The sequence below is a fragment of the Palaemon carinicauda genome, chromosome 38 (genome assembly GCF_036898095.1).
Source record: "Palaemon carinicauda isolate YSFRI2023 chromosome 38, ASM3689809v2, whole genome shotgun sequence".
Lineage (NCBI taxonomy): Eukaryota > Metazoa > Arthropoda > Malacostraca > Decapoda > Palaemonidae > Palaemon > Palaemon carinicauda.
Genome location: NC_090762.1, coordinates 69,924,514 through 69,942,975, shown reverse-complemented (window position 1 = coordinate 69,942,975; position 18,462 = coordinate 69,924,514). Strand labels below are relative to the sequence as shown.

At 32.7% G+C, this 18,462-nt stretch overlaps 1 protein-coding gene across 3 annotated transcripts in view; it reads left to right on the top strand.

Moving 5' to 3' along the window:
• Positions 1-18,462, top strand: part of LOC137630710 (myelin regulatory factor-like protein) — a 56,845-nt gene that overhangs the window by 20,651 nt on the left and 17,732 nt on the right. For 2 of the 3 annotated variants that reach the window (XM_068362346.1, XM_068362347.1), the window contains exons 2-9: positions 8,026-8,119; positions 10,361-10,483; positions 11,710-12,015; positions 12,437-12,516; positions 13,021-13,515; positions 14,181-14,361; positions 17,149-17,260; positions 17,689-17,849. In XM_068362346.1, the coding sequence (XP_068218447.1) occupies positions 8,026-8,119; positions 10,361-10,483; positions 11,710-12,015; positions 12,437-12,516; positions 13,021-13,515; positions 14,181-14,361; positions 17,149-17,260; positions 17,689-17,849 (1,552 nt within the window). The remainder of the gene's footprint in view (positions 1-8,025; positions 8,120-10,360; positions 10,484-11,709; positions 12,016-12,436; positions 12,517-13,020; positions 13,516-14,180; positions 14,362-17,148; positions 17,261-17,688; positions 17,850-18,462) is intronic. The other variant, XM_068362348.1, reaches the window with a different exon arrangement.

The following is an 18,462-nucleotide window of genomic DNA, read 5'->3' as shown; positions in this document are numbered from 1 at the left end:
TTTGCTTCCATAAGCAATACAGATCTCTTCCTTCCAAATGTTTTGCCTCCACCCTGCCACCTCTCTTGCTTCACCTTTATTTCGAGACACGCCTCTTCTCTTTAGGGTTTGACTTATTATCCTCCTTTATATTACTTGCAAAATCTTGCAGGAATCTGCTCCAGTCTTCCATCTTTATCGTTTTTACATATCTCTCTTACTTATCATTATTATGTAAGATTTGGTTCATAGGGGTTTGTGTGTAATTTCAGTTTTATGCATCCAAATTAATATAGATATATAAATTTCGAGAGAGAGAGAGAGAGAGAGAGAGAGAGAGAGAGAGAGAGAGAGAGAGAGAGAGAGAGAGAGAGAGAGAGAGAGAGAGAGTGGTTGCAATATTTTGTAATGGCTTTGCAAAGTTGATTGCTTTATTGAAACTTGTTTTTCTATTAAGTTTCAAAGAGAAGAAATAGCAAAATTTATATCACATTTTGTATTCTGATAAAGAAATCTGTCAGATTTCTGGTCATAAGTTTAGCTATGGAAATAAGGTGATATACACAGATTATAATAAAAAGAAAAAAGCAAGAGTAAATAAATCAAAACAAATAAATAATATTTAAATATACAAGTAGTGGAAAAATTAACAAAGTAAATAAATAACCTAATGCAGAATATATGAACAAATTATATATATATATATATATATATATATATATATATATACATATATATGAATATATATATATATATATATATATATATATATATTGAATTAATTAAATTTTGCAACCTAATGTTAAAGGCTGAACTTATTTGTCTGAAACATTTTGTTACTGAAAAAAAATAATATCAGGATAAAAGTAGAAATTGTAAGTGGAATTACCTTAACGTAGTGAAAGGGTTTGCGTATCTCCATGATCAGCAAAACTATTAGTCAGGTCCACCCCTACTAGGTTGGTTTGCTGTGCGCGATCAGACGAAATCTTTCAACATCACCAATCCATACTGGCCAGCGTGGTGATGAAAACTAGCTAAAGCCCAGACATGAATAAAGACATGTCTGAGGCCTTTGTCCTGCAGTGGATTAGAAACGGCTGCATTTGCTATTTGCTGTAATGTCCATACTTGGCTGAGATGAGAAGTTAACAGATAATTGACCAATATGTCGTTTATTACTTTTAAGATGAAATTTTAGATATTGTTTGAAAGTATAATCTCTCTCTGCTAGATAGTCACACACACACACACACATATATATATATATATATATATATATATATATATATATATATATATATATATATATATATGTGTGTGTATGTACGTTCATATTTATGTGTATGTGCGTTCATATATAAGTGTGTGTGAACTGGCGCCAGTAGTAAGTGATAACTGTTTACCTATGTGTTGATGTTTCCCAAATGACGTGCGAGAGAGAGAGAGAGAGAGAGAGAGAGAGAGAGAGAGAGAGGGGGGGGGGGTGGTTTTATCTTGAAACTTTGTATTATGCAACGGCCATTTCATTGTCGTTCTGCTCCAAATAACAACAATACAGAACGACTCAGTGACTACTTCTATCTCGCAGGACAATTCAGCCTCGAGAGGACTTGATGACTCTACACAGAAGTATACAGGATAACCCTTGGCGTCATGGGTGCTTAATTTGCAATCGGTGTTGCAACTGCAAACTGAAAAAGTTTTGCGTAAAAGATGGCCACTTTACAACTCTTGGACGCTGCATTGTTCACTTTTTACGAAGTGGTTGATTGACCGATAGTTCTATGTCATTTAATGGCTCAACAACAGTTTAAGTAAACAGCCCTGAATCTCTCTCTCTCCCTCTCTCTCTCTCTCTCTCTCTCTCTCTCTCTCTCTCTCTCTCTCTCTCTCTCTGATGCACTTGCTTCGTGCTAGACCTTGTTTTAAACGAAATTGTACGATCCAATTGGGATTATAGAAAAGGCAATTTCATTACTATTATATTTGTTTTACATTTATTATATATATATATATATATATATATATATATATATATATATATATATATATATATTTATATATATATACATATGTATATATATATTTATATATATATATATATATATATATATATATATATATATATATATATATATTCATAAATATATATATATATATATATATATATATATATATATAAATGCAGATATTTCTAGTCCACTGCAGGAAAAAGGCCTCAGACATGTTGTGATTCATGTCTGGGCTTTGGCCATTTCATCACCCCGCTGGATTGGTGATGGTGAGGAGACTTTAGTCAGATCGCTCACAACAATTCAACCTAGTACAGCTCTTCTGATCATGGCGACACTCAAATTCTTTCCCCACGGTAATCTATCCGCACTTGGAAAGGGATATATATATATATATATATATATATATATATATATATATATATATATATATATATGTATGTATGTATATATACACATATATATATATGTGTATATATATACATATATATAAATATATATATATATATACATATATATATACATATGTATATAGATATATATATACATATATATATATATATATATATATATATATATATATATGTGTGTGTGTGTGTATATATATATACATATATAAATATATATATATATATATATATATATATATTTATATATATATATATATTTATAGATATATATATATATATATATTTATATATATATATGTATATATATTTATATATATATATATATCTTATTGTGTGTGTGTGTGTTTGTTCAGAGCAGGACCCACTAAAATGATTGGGTCGTGATTGAGATAAACCGCCCAAGCATATCATTGCAGACTTTAGGGATAATGGGTGAAGGTTAATGGGTTTCAACGAGGCATGTGGAGAAAATAATGGGCAATTTCTCAAGAAAAGCGGCGTCATGGAATGTTGCAAGTGTAAGAAGAAAGGTCCATTTGTGATGTATAAATAGATTATAATGTTATGCGGAATAGAAAGGGTTAATTTGTGTTACAAGTGTAACAGGAAAGGTCAAGTGTTATGTTACATGTGTGATTGTGGAGGTTGACAGATATGTTGAGGATATAAAAGGAAGAAGTATGCTTCCTCGTGTATGCAAGTGTATAGATAAGCTCAACTTATATGCATTACGTGTAATGGAAAAGGCCAAATTAAGTGCTACAGGGCACTAGGAGAGATTGACCCGCCTGTTAAAGGCACAAGAAGATTAATCGTTGTGTCACAGGTGGAATGGAAACGCTTAAAATCACGTGTTAACAGAAAATGCAGCGGTTCCCCGGGAGCAGTCCAACCAAGGAGGCGTGCTGAAGAGAAAGTATTATTCGAACCTTTTGTTTCGTGATCTCGAAACGCTTCACGTCCGTCTCGAAACGGTTTCTGAACCGATTGTTGGAAGGGGATTTGAGGTGTTTCCCAATTCTTGACATTCACCTGGCCAGACTTTTCAGATCTAATGCGTAATCAGCTAACAAAGTAAATCGTATATTTGTCTATATTAATAACGTGTAAATTACATATGTATTTGTTATTTCTCTGGTTTTACAAATGAATATTAATTTGTCATATATATATATATATATATATATATATATATATATATATATATATATATATATATATATATATATATATATATATATACATATATATATATATATATATATATATATATATATATATACATATATATATATATATATATATATATATATATATATATATATATATATATATATACACGCATAAGTCTATAACCGCAAATTTTCTTAGTTCGTCAATCCATGGGCCCATTCCGTTATTCTTAATGTCCATCTTTTATTTGTCCTTGTCATTCTGTCCTACCCATGTCCATTACTTTTTCTTTCATGTTAGAATATCCTATACTTTAGCTTGCTCTCGTATCTATGTTGCTCTCTTTCTGTCTCTTAGTATTAAACCCATCAGTATTCTTCCCAAAGTCCATAAACAAAAGCGAATGGAAGAACGTGTCTGAGGCCTACGTCCTGCAGTGGACGTATGTAAACAGGGATATTTATGATTATTTCAGATTTTCTTCCCCAATAGAGATGTCTGTTTCTTCAAAAGAAAAAAAAAAGAAAATAAAACCACATCGTTTTCCGAATAATTTGTTACAAAATGTTTTAAAAAAGGAATTTTGATCAAACTTTTTTATTTGTTTAGTACTTTAAATATCACTTTCATTTTCCTTATTATATATCATATTTTATTTAGATTTTATTTCATACAACAATGTTTTTTTTATTTGATTTACTTCATAATTCTGTCATTTTTATGTTTTCCTATTGTGAAATTATAATCGTGTTGTTGATTTTTTCTTATTCAAATTTTATACAGTATATTTTTTTTATCTAATCACAACATAATTTTCATTCATGTTTGCTTTTTATGTTTATTATATTATCACCTTTTCTAATATCATAAATTCTAACTTATTTTTTTCCTCATTACAAAATCTAATTAATTTTGTTTAATGCTTCAAGTTTTAGATATTTAATCTAATCACAACAATTAATTCACGTTTATTATAATTTTACTTTCTTCTTCCATTACTTCTTTTACTTTGTATTTTAGATTTTTTTCCGAACATTTCATCATGACGACTATTTTTATCAATCGCTTTTCTTATCGTTTTCGTGCTGAGTTTCTGGCTAGAAATAGTTTTTCCCCACTTTTTTCGAGTTTCCCCCAAAAAAGGGAATTCCGGGGGGGGGGGGGGGAATAGGTCTCTGGCATCAGTCGCTTTCACTACGAGATGCAATTCGAAAGTGTTCGAAATGAACGTGGGAGAACTGGAAGGTCCAAAACCGATTAGGAAATCAATGGGAAAAAGGAAAGCGAGAAGAAAGGTAGCGGGGTAAATCTTGTATCTCTCTCTCTCTCTCTCTCTCTCTCTCTCTCTCTCTCTCTCTCTCTCTCTCTCTCTCTCTCTCTCTCTCTCAAATTCGTGAAATAATGAATTGTGGATGTGCATTTTTTTTTCACAAATGGAAGCCGAGACAGACATGATGGAAATTATATCCCCTATATAATAAAGAGTAAGTGTCTAGCTATATATATATATATATATATATATATATATATATATATATATATATATATATATATATATGTGTGTGTGTGTGCATATATATAACTATATATATGTATATGTATATGCACTCCCTAAAAGAGATTAGCTGACCAAAATATTAACCGGGCTCCACAAGGCACTAGAAGAGTTGGAAGACCCAAACCTACATGGCTGAGGACGATGAATCGTGAAATAAGAAATGACCAGTGAAGAAGTATTGAATTTAAGAGCTCAAGATTGAGACGACTGGCGAAATATAACCGATGTCCTTTGGGTCAATAGGATTAGGAGGAGATGAGGATTTCTTTCCGGTCACGCGCAGTGGAGTGGTGTCGGTATACATAGAAATATTGCCATCGTAATTGTGGCAATCCGTACTCTTTACATAAACAAACTGTAGCAACGTATCTGTCATAAGAAAATTAAGGTGAACGTCACGTTAATGTCAAAATCAGTGCAAGATGCCTAGGATTTTCACACCTACGGACTCGCAATTTAATTACTTTCTTATTCGGCCGCTTTACAGATAAGCGCTAGCGATACCTTATCACTTGATAGGCATTCACTAGATAATACCCTTGATAAAGCCTTCGTTTTGCTTACAAATACCTTAAGGACCAGGTTTTGATTTTACGATTTGTCCTGCTTTATAGAATTTATGTTTCTCAGCTTCTGTTTGGTGTTATCAAAGTAGTTTATTACCTTTAGGCTCATTTTTATAATCAGTTATATGTATTAATAGTTACTTTTATTATTATTATTATTATTATTATTATTATTATTATTATTATTATTATTATTATTATTAGCTAGAATAAAACTTCTAGAATACTTTGTATTGTTAAGTATTATGATGGAAGAAGGCATGACAGTTAGAATTAACTGCATACCTAATACTATTAGTCTGGTAATTATATAAGCTGATTTCTTTTTATTACTATTGATAAAATACAGTTAGGACCCCGATATAGTGATATAATGTGTGTTCATAAATGAAAAAATAAAAGATAATCTTGTGGTATTAACTGAAATATATCATATTGTTGAACCTCTTCTGTATTTAACCTCATCGTAGAACTACAGACTTATCTAAGATAATATAGAGTTATCGATGGTAGAACCTTTGCATTTGCGACGCCAAAATACTCGAGTTTCAAAAACCAATACAACCTGACGAGGAACTATAGTCAATTCTTTTTAGTGAGGCAGATTTGCACCGACTCGCAGGGGTGTCCTTTCAGCCAAGGTCTATATATATATATATATATATATATATATATATATATATATATATATATATATATATATATATATATATATATATATATATATATATATATAGACCTTGCTTTCAGCTTGGAAAAGTTTCCTGATCGCTGATTGGTTGGACAAGAATATTCTAACCAATCAGCGATCAGGAAACTTTTCCGAGCTAAAAGGGCACCGCTGCGAGTCAGTGCAAATGCGCCTCATTAAAAAAAATTGAGTATAGTGTGAAATCGAAGATGGATTCATTCCATTTAAAACTGAACGAAGTCAGGACTATCACGTGTTCGTACAATCACTGATAAAATAATTGAAATGATAAGTTTATACAATGATGAGTGTATCAAAAATAAATAAGGAAATGAATAATAAGTGATGAATAGAAAATATAAAATAGCTTAAGGTCAGTAACAAAATGGATATATATATATATATATATATATATATATATATATATATATATATATATATATATATATATATATTATAAAGTTCCATCGATCCAAGTGCCTGATTAAGAAGATCCTTTCAAGATCTGGTAACAGGTGGAGTAGAATTTCTAGAATACTATGCAAATTTGAGCTCTTTCTGGAGAAGGCAAGACTGTTAGAATGAACTGCCCACCTATACTCAATTTTTCTTAATGAGGCACATTTGCACCGACTAGCAGCGGTGCCCTTTTAGCTCGGAAAAGATTCCTGCTATCTGATTGGTTAGAATGATCTGGTCCAACCAATCAGCGATCAGGAAACTTTTCCAAGCTAAAAGGGCACCCCTGTGAGTCGGTGCAAATCTGCCTCACTAAAAAGAATTGACTATAGTATACTACGTACAGGATGGTATAGTCTGGGAATACCTAAATGGAAAGAATGGTCAGAATTAGGAAAAATCCTATGCAACATTTAATAAATAAAGAACTACCTGATCCTGAAATAACGAACCGCACATAATCGTATCAAGCCCAACCTACAGTGCGCGATCCAGTCACTCTGAGTTGGCTAAAAGCAACCTGGGGAAAAAATCCAAATTTGCCAAATCATGGTTTGAGATTGCACAATTACTCTTGTTTCCGAAGTTTGGTAATTGAATAGATACAGCATTTGTAATGGAGAATTTATATATTTTTAACACTCCTTTGAAGATATTTCAATATAGATATCCCTAGACCCTTTGGAAATGCTTTCCATCAGGGCACTGGGTCCTGAATTTTTTTTTTTTTTTTTTTATTTATTATTTTTTTTTTTTTGCAATAATGATATGGGAAAAGATTATAAATGTTTTTTATTATTAAAGGAAACCTCTCCAGAATACAACCCTAGCTTAGTTATTTTTACTTTTAACATTTTCTTTAAGGCTCCTGTTCATGAACGCTTTCTTTATTCCCTAATCCTTATGACTCTTAGTGATTTATTAATCTTTATTTCTTCATGTTTTCAAGTAATCCTATCTGTAAACGTATCCATAGATTCAACGACATTATGAAAGAAATCATCATTATGAACACACCCTTAGACCAAATGTCCTTAGAAACCATCTTCATGAACGCAATCAGGGACATATATGACTTCAGAAACTTAACTTTATTCATAAAAATTAATTTTTTTTTTCTTTTTTTTTTAATATAATGCAAGTCTTGATACATATTTCTTTCCCGCCTTTGCAGAGCGGGACTGGGAGGGCGGCATCGACAACGAAGGCTTAGATATAAGCCAGTTGGAGAGTTACATCAACAATGATGATACCAGCGACGCCACTCTGTGAGTATGAGTCTATGACTAGAGGAGCGCTCACCTCTTCTATTCGGGCGCCAATCTCTTAGACTGAAAGCTGTCTCTGGGTTATCTTATCTCCCGGATGATAAACATCAATCCTATCCTTCTTTCACAGTTAATTTTTTGGGGGGCCCCAAAGAGAGAGAGAGAGAGAGAGAGAGAGAGAGAGAGAGAGAGAGAGAGAGAGAGAGAGAGAGAGAGAGAGTGAGTTCTAACAAAATTAAGAGACCGGAATGACAGTACCGATGTAAGCTAAAGAGAGAGAGAGAGAGAGAGAGAGAGAGAGAGAGAGAGAGAGAGAGAGAGAGAGAGAGAGAGAGAGAGATCTACGAATATAAGAGTAAAAAAGATTTTATCTCATCTACATTGGAGTACATGGGAGGTAAAATAATGTCGTATTGCATAAATTCCCTACTCTTCTTGTCATTCACTATATGAATAGTCTTCGCTCTAAATCCTGTCAACTTGTGAAGTCTTTACACTAGCTAGCAACCTTTCTATCTAATATGATTTTTATATATTCTTGTTACTTTGTAATCCTGTTTGTGTCATGACTCCAAAGATTTATTACTTATTTTGATATTTTTTACCTGTCTCTCACGACTGCAAAGTTTTTATTCACTTTTTTTATCTTCCTTTCACTTTCTTCTCTCTGAATTATTTTCTTAGTTATCTTTATATACATTCTTCTCTCTGAAGTATTTTCTTATTTATCTTTTTAAACATTTTTCTCTCTGAAGAATTTTCTTATTTATCTTTTTAAACATTCTTTTCTGAAGTATTTTCTTAGTTATCTTTGTAAACATTCTTCTCTCTGCAGAATTTTCTTAGTTATCTTTTTAAACTTTCTTCTCTCTGAAGTATTTTCATAGTTATCTTTGTATACATTCTTCTCTCTGGAGCATTTTCTTATTTATCTTTTTAAACATTCTTTTCACTGAAGTATTTTCTTAGTTATCTTTATTAACATTTTCCCTAAAGTATTTTTAGTGATCTTTATAAACATTCTTCTCTCTGCAGTATTTTCTTTGTTATCTTTATAAACATTCTTCTCTTTGCAGTATTTTCTTAGTCTATCTTTATAAACATTTTCTCTCTGAAGTATTTTCTTAGTTATCTTTTTAAATAGTCTTCTCTTTGCAGGTTTTTCTTAGTTATCTTTATGAACATTCTTCTCTGAAGTATTTTCTTAGCTAACTTCATAAAAATTCTTCTCTCTGAAGTATTTTCTTAGTTGTCTTTATAAACATTCTTCTCTCTGCAGAATTTTCTTGCTTTGCTTTGAAAACATTCTTCTCTCTGAAGTATTTTCTAAGTTATCTTTAGCAACATTCCCTTCTGATCAGTATTTTCTTAGTTATCTTTACAAACATTACTCTCTCTGCAGTATTTTAGTTATCTTTTTAAATATTCTTCTTTTTGCAGGATTTTCTTAGTTATCTTTATGAACATTCTTCTTTCTGAAGTATTTTCTTAGTTAACTTAATAAATATTCTTTTTGCAGTATTTTATTAGTTATCTTTATGAGCATTCTTCTCTCTGCAGAATTTTCTTGCTTTTCTTTGTAAACAATCTTCTCTCTGAAGTATTTTCTTAGTTATCTTTAAAAACGTCCTTTTCTACGCAGTATTTTCTTAGTTATCTTTATAAACATTTTCTCTCAGAATTAATTTCTTAGTTATATTTTTGAATATTCTTCTCTTTGCAGGATTTTCTTAGTTATCTTTATAAACATTCTTCCCTCTGAAGTATTTTCATAGTTATCTTTAAAAACCTTCTTTTCTACGCAGGATTTTCTTAGTTATCTTTATAATTGTTCTTGCGTTTGGATTTTATCGTTAATCATTTTAAATCTTCCCACTACAGGCTATTTTTATTGATTGTGTAAATCTTCTGTCTTCATGATTTTCTTTTTAAACCTTTTCTCACTGTAGAATGTTCTTGATGTCCTTTACAAAGCTTCTTCTCCATGCAGAATTTTCTTGATTGCCTTTGTAAATCTTCTAACAATAGAATTTTCTTGATAGATTTTTTAATCTTCCCCTTTGTAAATCTCGCAGCAACATCTTATTATCTTTATAAATCTTGCCCTTTGTCAATCTTCTCGCTGCAAAATGTTCTTAATTATCTTTATAAATTTGGCTGTCTTCGGACAACTCCTCCACCGCATTCGGTGAAATCTTCTTTTGCAATCCTGACGAGATTAGTAACCAATCCCTCCTGCAGATACTTCGGCGACCTGCAGGGCGTCGGGGACATCAAGGCTCTTGGCAATGTCACTCCCAGGGACTCGCCATCGCGCCATCTCCACCACCAAAATCTCCACCACCACCAGAGTCTTCACCAACAGTGAGTTTTTTTTATTTTTTATTTTTTTTTTGTTTTTTTTGCTTTCATTTAGTCATCGTTGAATATGAGACAAATTGTGTTTTCAATAATAAGCTGGTTTCGTGGGTGGCTCATTTAAGGATAATGTAGTTTAAAATGTTATATGGCAGAGGTCAAATTCCTTTTTGAAATAAGTGTGTTTTACGACATAACCTTGTTTTGAATATTATTTTTTATGTATTGTATAGACTATTTGAGTTACAGCTGGGGAAAACTGGACTTCGTGGATTATGTAGCCTTAATCAGTCTTTTATTTATTTATTTGTTTTTTAATTGCAGAGCTAAATCATTATTATCTCAGGAAAAGAACTATTCAGCTAAAAATTAGATTGTGTTGCATGACCATTGTTAAATGTTGTTGAAGGTGACAGTTGCTCTTTACCGACTATTGTTGGGAATGGTAGAAAAAAAAACGATTTCATTAATATACAGTAGATAATATTAGAAATGTTTTCTGCAAGTAACCTAGATTAGTTTGCATGACACATTTAGAGTTGATGTTTCTTAAATACACTTTTTCGGTATTTATTTGTGTTATATATATATATATATATATATATATATATATATATATATATATATATGTATATATATACAGTATATATATATATATATATATATATATATATATATATATACAGTATATAAATATATATATATATATATATATATATATATATATATATATATATACATATATATATACAGTATATATATATATATATATGTATATATATATATATATATATATATATATATATATATATATACATATATATATATATATATATATATATATATATATATATTTATATATATATATATATATATATATATATATATATATATATATATATGCATTTTGAACAATTTTTTATTCTATGTTCCTAAATTTACATTTGCTTTTGCCTGTGCATTACAAAAGACCTATTTAAAAGATTTGTTTTTGAATACTTAAAAGAGTAATTGAGTCTTTGTAAGTATATACTTCTCGTTTCATGGTTAATGTAGGGTTTTAGAAAAGATAATAACTTTTCATAGACGGTATGTGGATTTAAAAGTAGAAAACTAACATATAGCAACAACGCCATTTGATCTTAAAAAAAAAAACAATCCATCTCTAGCTGGAATAATAGTTCCACATGGAATCCTCCATTTACTTCTTTCTACTTTGGGACGCTTAACAGCAACAGCCTACAACAACAGCAGCAGCAACAGCAACAACAACAACAACAACAACAACAGCATTACATGACCTCGGGTGACCTTCCCTCTTCGGGTTGTTCTTCTTCTTCTTCCTCCTCCTCTCCCTCTTCCTCCAGCATGACCTATTATCAGAATGCAAAGAGATCGAGTAAGAACCACAGGACAGGAGTCGTGGCTGTGCATGCTGATGGGAGTGGAGTAGGTGGAGGTGGAGGTGGAGGCGGGGAGGGCATCCCCATTGGCTACGCCAATCCGTATCTGAGATACAACACCTACAATGCTTATGGGTGGGTTGGACTGTCCGGGCTCTACTTTGGTTAGTTCTAGAAGTACTTGAATAACAATAACCATCACACTCAATGTTTATTTTTGCATCATTTTGAAATTTCTTCCTTAAAGCGCATGCGTGGCGTGTCCTTTCTTATTTCTTATTCTTATATGACGCCAATTTGTCATACTCCATCTATATTTTTTTTCATATTCGTTGAATAACTTCTGTTGTAGTTGCATGTCGAGTAGTTTCTGTCGGAATCCTGTTGAGATAAGAATTTATTTTGACTTGCAATGGGTCTTTTTTTTTTTTTTTTTTGCCTTGTTTACTTCATTGAATAACTGATCGTTTTGTAGTGCCTTTTATGGCATTTTAGTCGGTAAAACATTTTAAATTTAGAATGCTATTAGAAATATCTTATTCGTTTGAATCAACAGACACCATCTTCCGGACAGCCCTCCGGACTCTGGATCGGAGCCCCCTTACTCCCCACCGGATCACCCAAACCTCTCGCCCCGTAAGTACAAAATCTTATTATTATTATTATTATTAGCTAAGCTACAACCTTACTTGGAAAAGGATGATATATGAGCCCAATGGCTCACAACAGGGAAAAATAGCCCTGTGAGGAAAGGAAATACGGAAATAGATTAACTGTATAAGTAATGAATAATTAAAATAAAATGTTTGAAGAGCTGTAACAAAATTAAAACAAATTTTTCATTTATAAACTATATAAAGAGACTTATGTCAGCTTGTTCAACATAAAAACGTTTGCTGGAAGTTTGACCTTTTGAAGTTCTATCGATTCAGCTACTCGATTAGGAAGATCATTCCACAACTTGGTCACAGCTGGAATAAAACTTCTAGAGTACTGTGTAGTATTGAGCCTCATGATGGAGAGGGGCTTTGAGCTCACGGTACTTAACGAAGTAAACAAATCAATAGGCAATGAGTAAATAAGAGACAAATAATTGCAAGATGTTTATATTTTAAGAAATATCCTTTTTCTCCCGAGTAGATCAGAAGACGCAAAGCGTCACGGAGCTTTACCCGAATTCAAGCGGCGGGGGAGGGACAGCACCCATGGTGATCTTCCCATACACGGTCATGCAGAATCAGCAGCAACAACAACAACAACAACAACAACCCCAACCTCTCCAGCAGCAGCATCCTGCCAATCCACCCCACAACCCCACGCACAATTCAGGAATTGGAAATCTCCCAACACATAACCCGAGCAATATGGCTTATCAACCGCCCTCGGTCGTCCTAGGAGGCGGGAACATGATGGGAACCACTGGAATCCCGCAGAACACTTCCTCCGCCTATTCCCCCAATGGGAATCAGATTCCAAGCATAACCCCCCTGGGGACCTCTACTGGCTCTACCACTCCCTTGGCAGGGGGAGGAGGGGGTGGAAGCAATGCAGGCTGCTCGATACCCGTCGGGAAGAAGAGGAAGATCAATGATTCCAGCGGATTGGCCAATCCCGTCTACATCAAGGAGGAACCTGGTGAGACATTTTAGCTTTCTATTTTTAGATTACTTAATAATAATATTAATGATAACTAATAATTTCATTGAAAGAGAAGCCGCTTTGCCTTAATGATTATAGGCATGATATGACAATGAGGTACGAATTGGATCTTTTTAAAGACTTTGGTAGGTTTCCATGATAAAAGAATTATATTTCTCGATCATTGATATCTGTTTATCTATCTATATGTTTACTCTCTCTCTCTCTCTCTCTCTCTCTCTCTCTCTCTCTCTCTCTCTATATATATATATATATATATATATATATATATATATATATATATATATATACATATACATATATATATACACACACGCACACACACACACATATATATATATATATATATATATATATATATATATATATATGTGTGTGTGTGTGTATATATATATATACACACATGTATGTGTGTAAAGAGCCACCAGTAATATGAAAACGGTTGTCAAATCGGTATTGCAGTTTAGTTTCCTATGGTTCTTTGCAACTTGGTGCAATAGTTGTGCAGGCTTCGTTTATAGACATAGCCTAGACACAGGACGGATACTTTTTAACATCTATACATAAACTGTCCTATTAATACTTGGACAAGTAATCATCGCATTTAACAACCAGCTATCAAACCTCCCCCGCCCCCCCAGATCAAAGTGCGGTCCATCAGCTACAGCCCAACTCATCTGTGACGACGTACTGTGAGGAAGATGAGTACACGATGGACTCCAACAACGGCCCCTACATGGACAGTTCGTACCAGTGCATCAAGTTCCATAACTTCCAGCAGCAGACCTGGAGCGTCATCTGCGATGCTGGACTCAAGGAATTGTGAGTGGCACCTTCAAGTTTATGGTTTTATTGGCTTCAACCTTTAGTGGTGGCTAGGTCGACAGTTAAGGATCCTTTGTTAGGTTAGGTTGGGTTAGGTCAAGTCGGGATAGGCTTTAAAAAGTAACAGTAATTGTTAGTTATTCCCTACAAAAAGCCAAACTTCTTTGTTCATAAAACAAGACTTATTCTTGATTTATATTTGCTCCTGTAGACTTTATGTTTATAATATAATCATCCAGGCAAGGTGAAATTTCGTTCTAAGTTGATATCCAATAAATACTTCGATACTAAATTCAGAATGATTAAGTTTTGGTTTATTCATTATTTAGATTAAATTGACATTATACCTGGTATTTGATTAATTTTCAATTTTTAAACAATTATAAATTTATACTATCGTCCTCCCCAAATGTGTATTTTTCAGTAACTGGCTTTGGAGATAACGGTTGATTTCATTTGAAATATGTCGGGTTTCGAGACATCGAATCCGCAGTAATGTTTTTGAAGAGATTTTTAAGGCACAGTGTAAAACCCGGACGTCGGACGTCGGACGTCGGATGCCGTCCAGGAGAATAGAAAATCGCTTGTATCACCGGGAAAGACGCGAAAATACACCTCTTTTTTGTGACTGGTAATGTTCACTGATACTTTCTGTTATTTTCTGAATAAATGTTCGAAAAATATTAGTTTATTTTCATGTTATTGAGAATAATCTCAATCGGACGTCAACATTACACTATCTAACTGCCCGCTATTTTACCCAGTTAGTGTAATGTTGACGTCCGATTGAGATTATTCTCAATAACATGAAAATAAACCAATATTTTTCGAACATTTATTCAGAAAATAACAGAAAGTATCAGTGAACATTACCAGTCACAAAAAAGAGGTGTATTTTCGCGTCTTTCCCGGTGATACAAGCGATTTTCTATTCTCCTGGACGGCATCCGACGTCCGACGTCCGACGTCCGGGTTTTACACTGTGCCGATTTTTAAGTTGCTATCACGCCTTCTCAATGTGTATTTGAATTTTCTAAATTGGTGTCTAGATTTAAATGCAATGGCTCTATTATGATCATCGAGGCTTAACAAACCGTGTATAGTTAGGAAATGTGTGATGTTGAATCACTGTCACGAAATGTTTCTGTACAGAGGTTTGCAATCGAGAATTTCTTATATTATTATTATTATTATTATTATTATTATTATTATTATTATTATTATTATTATTAGTTAAGCTACTGTACAACCATAGTTGGAAAAATAGGATAATTTAAGCTTAAGTGCTCCAACAGCGAAAAATAACCCAATGAGGAAAGGAAATAAGGATATGAATAAACTAAATATGGAAAGTATCGAATAAAGAATGTAAAATAGCTTAAGATAATTGGCAATATTAAAATAGTTCTGCCATAATTAACTATTATTATTATTATTATTATTATTATTATTATTATTATTATTATTATTATTATTATTATTATTATTATTATTTGCTGAGCTACAATCCTAGTTGGAAAAGCAGAATGCTGTAAGTCCAGGGCCCCCAACAGGGAAAATAGCCCAGTGAGGAAAGGTAACAAGGACAAATAAAATATTTTAAGAAGAGTAACATTAAAATAAATATTTCCTATATAAACTATAAAAACTTTAAAAAGACACGAGGAGGAGAAATCAGATAGAATAGTGTGCCTGAGTGTACCCTCAAGCAAGAGAACTCTAACCCACGACAGTGGAAGACCATGGTACAGAGGTTATGGCACTTCCCAAGACTAGAGAACAATGGTTTGATTTTGGAGTGTCCTTCTCCTAGAAGAGTTGCTTACCATAGCTGAAGAGTCTCTTCTACCCTTACCAAGAGGAAAGTAACCACTAAACAAATACAATGCATTAGTTAAGCCCTTGAGCGAAGAAGAATTGTTTAGTAATCTCAGTGTTGTCAGGTGTATGAGGACAGAGGAGAATCTGTAAAGAATAGGCCAGACTATTCGGCGTATGTGTAGGCAAAGAGAAAGAACCGTAACCAAAGAGAATGATCCAATGTAGTACTGTCTGGGGGGTCAAAGGATCCCATAACTCTATGGCGGTAGTATTTCAACGGGTGGCTGGTGCCCTGGCCAACGTACTACCTATGAGAGAATACGCCTTCAGATGTTCATTTGTAACAATTTCACGAATCCATTTGTAATTAGAGATATGTTACGGATTATGTTGTCAGGGATGAATTGGTAATAGATCCATTTGTAAAGAAAGCAGGTCACGGACAAAGTAACCAGATATTAATATGTAACATAATGTTGAGTTTGTTATTTATCATGAAAACCTTACATTCAATTTCACACAAAGAGAATTTCATCTAAATGCTAATAACAGTCTATAGCGTATTGTGCTGATTTTCCCGGAAGATTGGAATTCAAATCGTGCAGTTGAGAATTATAATTACAAACCATGACAACGAGTGGTGTATCAGATAAATGACAAAAAGATTCCAGATATTGACTTTTAGCATAAATCTCATAAATTCCATTCAAATCTTGATTAATAAGTTTCCTAAAACAGTCTCTGTACATCATCTCTTCCTGAGGATTTATTAGGTTTTGATTGAATGCTTTTGTGTAATTGAAACTTTTGAGCAGCGACATTTACCTCGAGGCAAAATATTCATTCCTTTATTTTTTTCAGAATATTTCACACAAATTTAGACAAAGCATTAGCATTACTCCTTCGAAGGGCCTAAATGATCAACAACGTATAAAATCATTTTTTTTTTCATCCTCATTACAGGAATTTGCTGACCTTCCGAGTCGATGCTGATAAAGGCTTCAACTTCTCAAACCCTGACGATGCTTTCGTGTGCCAGAAAAAGAATCATTTCCAGGTCACAGTCCATTTCCAGGTCAGTGGAATCTTATTCCAGATTCTGAGTTTGATTTCACCCGTGAATGAAGAGCTTATTGTATATATTACTTTAGAGTATATTTGAAGGATAATTAGTCCATGGAATAAAGAAAATCGTAATGGTGTTGGCTATTTTTTATTAATGAGGTAATATAATTTATGAAAGATCACAAGATTCAACGCGTGACTGAAATTATAATCCCAGGATTAATTAGAGTATCCTTTAAGGATCTTGATCTTATAATATGAATGAAATTTCATCATTTTTAGGATAATCATAGGATTCCTACACTTCAGAAATAAATTATATTAAAATTTCCACACAAACTGAAAAATAACTAAGAAATCAGAAACTCCAGGACTATATGTTCTAATTTATTAATGTAATAGTCAATTATCGTTATTCTATTTTCTCTTTCCATTCAGACGGCGTGCGAGCCCGTCTTTGTGAAGACCCCCGAGGGCCTGCAGAAGATAGACTGTTTCTACGTCCACTTCTTCGGGGTGAAGACGGAGTCCCCTTCCCAGGCCATACGGGTCGAACAGAGCCAGAGTGATCGCACCAAGAAGGCTTTCCATCCTGTACCGTAAGTCCAGACTTCGTGCACAGAATTTTTCTTTTACTTTCTCTCTGGTGTTGAATCTCAAATTTAGTGGTACAATTGGCTGATAAGGAGATGAAAAGTGAAACTCTCTCTCTCTCTCTCTCTCTCTCTCTCTCTCTCTCTCTCTCTCTCTCTCTCTCTCTCTCTCTCTCTCTCATATATATATATATATATATATATATATATATATATATATATATATATATATATGTATGTATATATAGCATATATATATATATATATATATATATATATATATATATGCGTATATATATATATATATATATATATATATATATATATATATATATATGCGTATATATATATATATATATATATATATATATATATATATGGGTGTGTATATATATATATATATATATAGAGAGAGAGAGAGAGAGAGAGAGAGAGAGAGAGAGAGAGAGAGAGAGAGAGAGAGAGGTGTCCCTATATCTTTTTTTTTTGTTGGGATTCTATCTTTAACTTAGCTCGTGTAAGTCTTATTTGGCTCTTATTAGGAGAAAAGTAATTAATTTAGCTATGTTCTTAAAGAGTTTTGTCCAAATTACTTATTAAAATTGTAGAAAGTATCCTA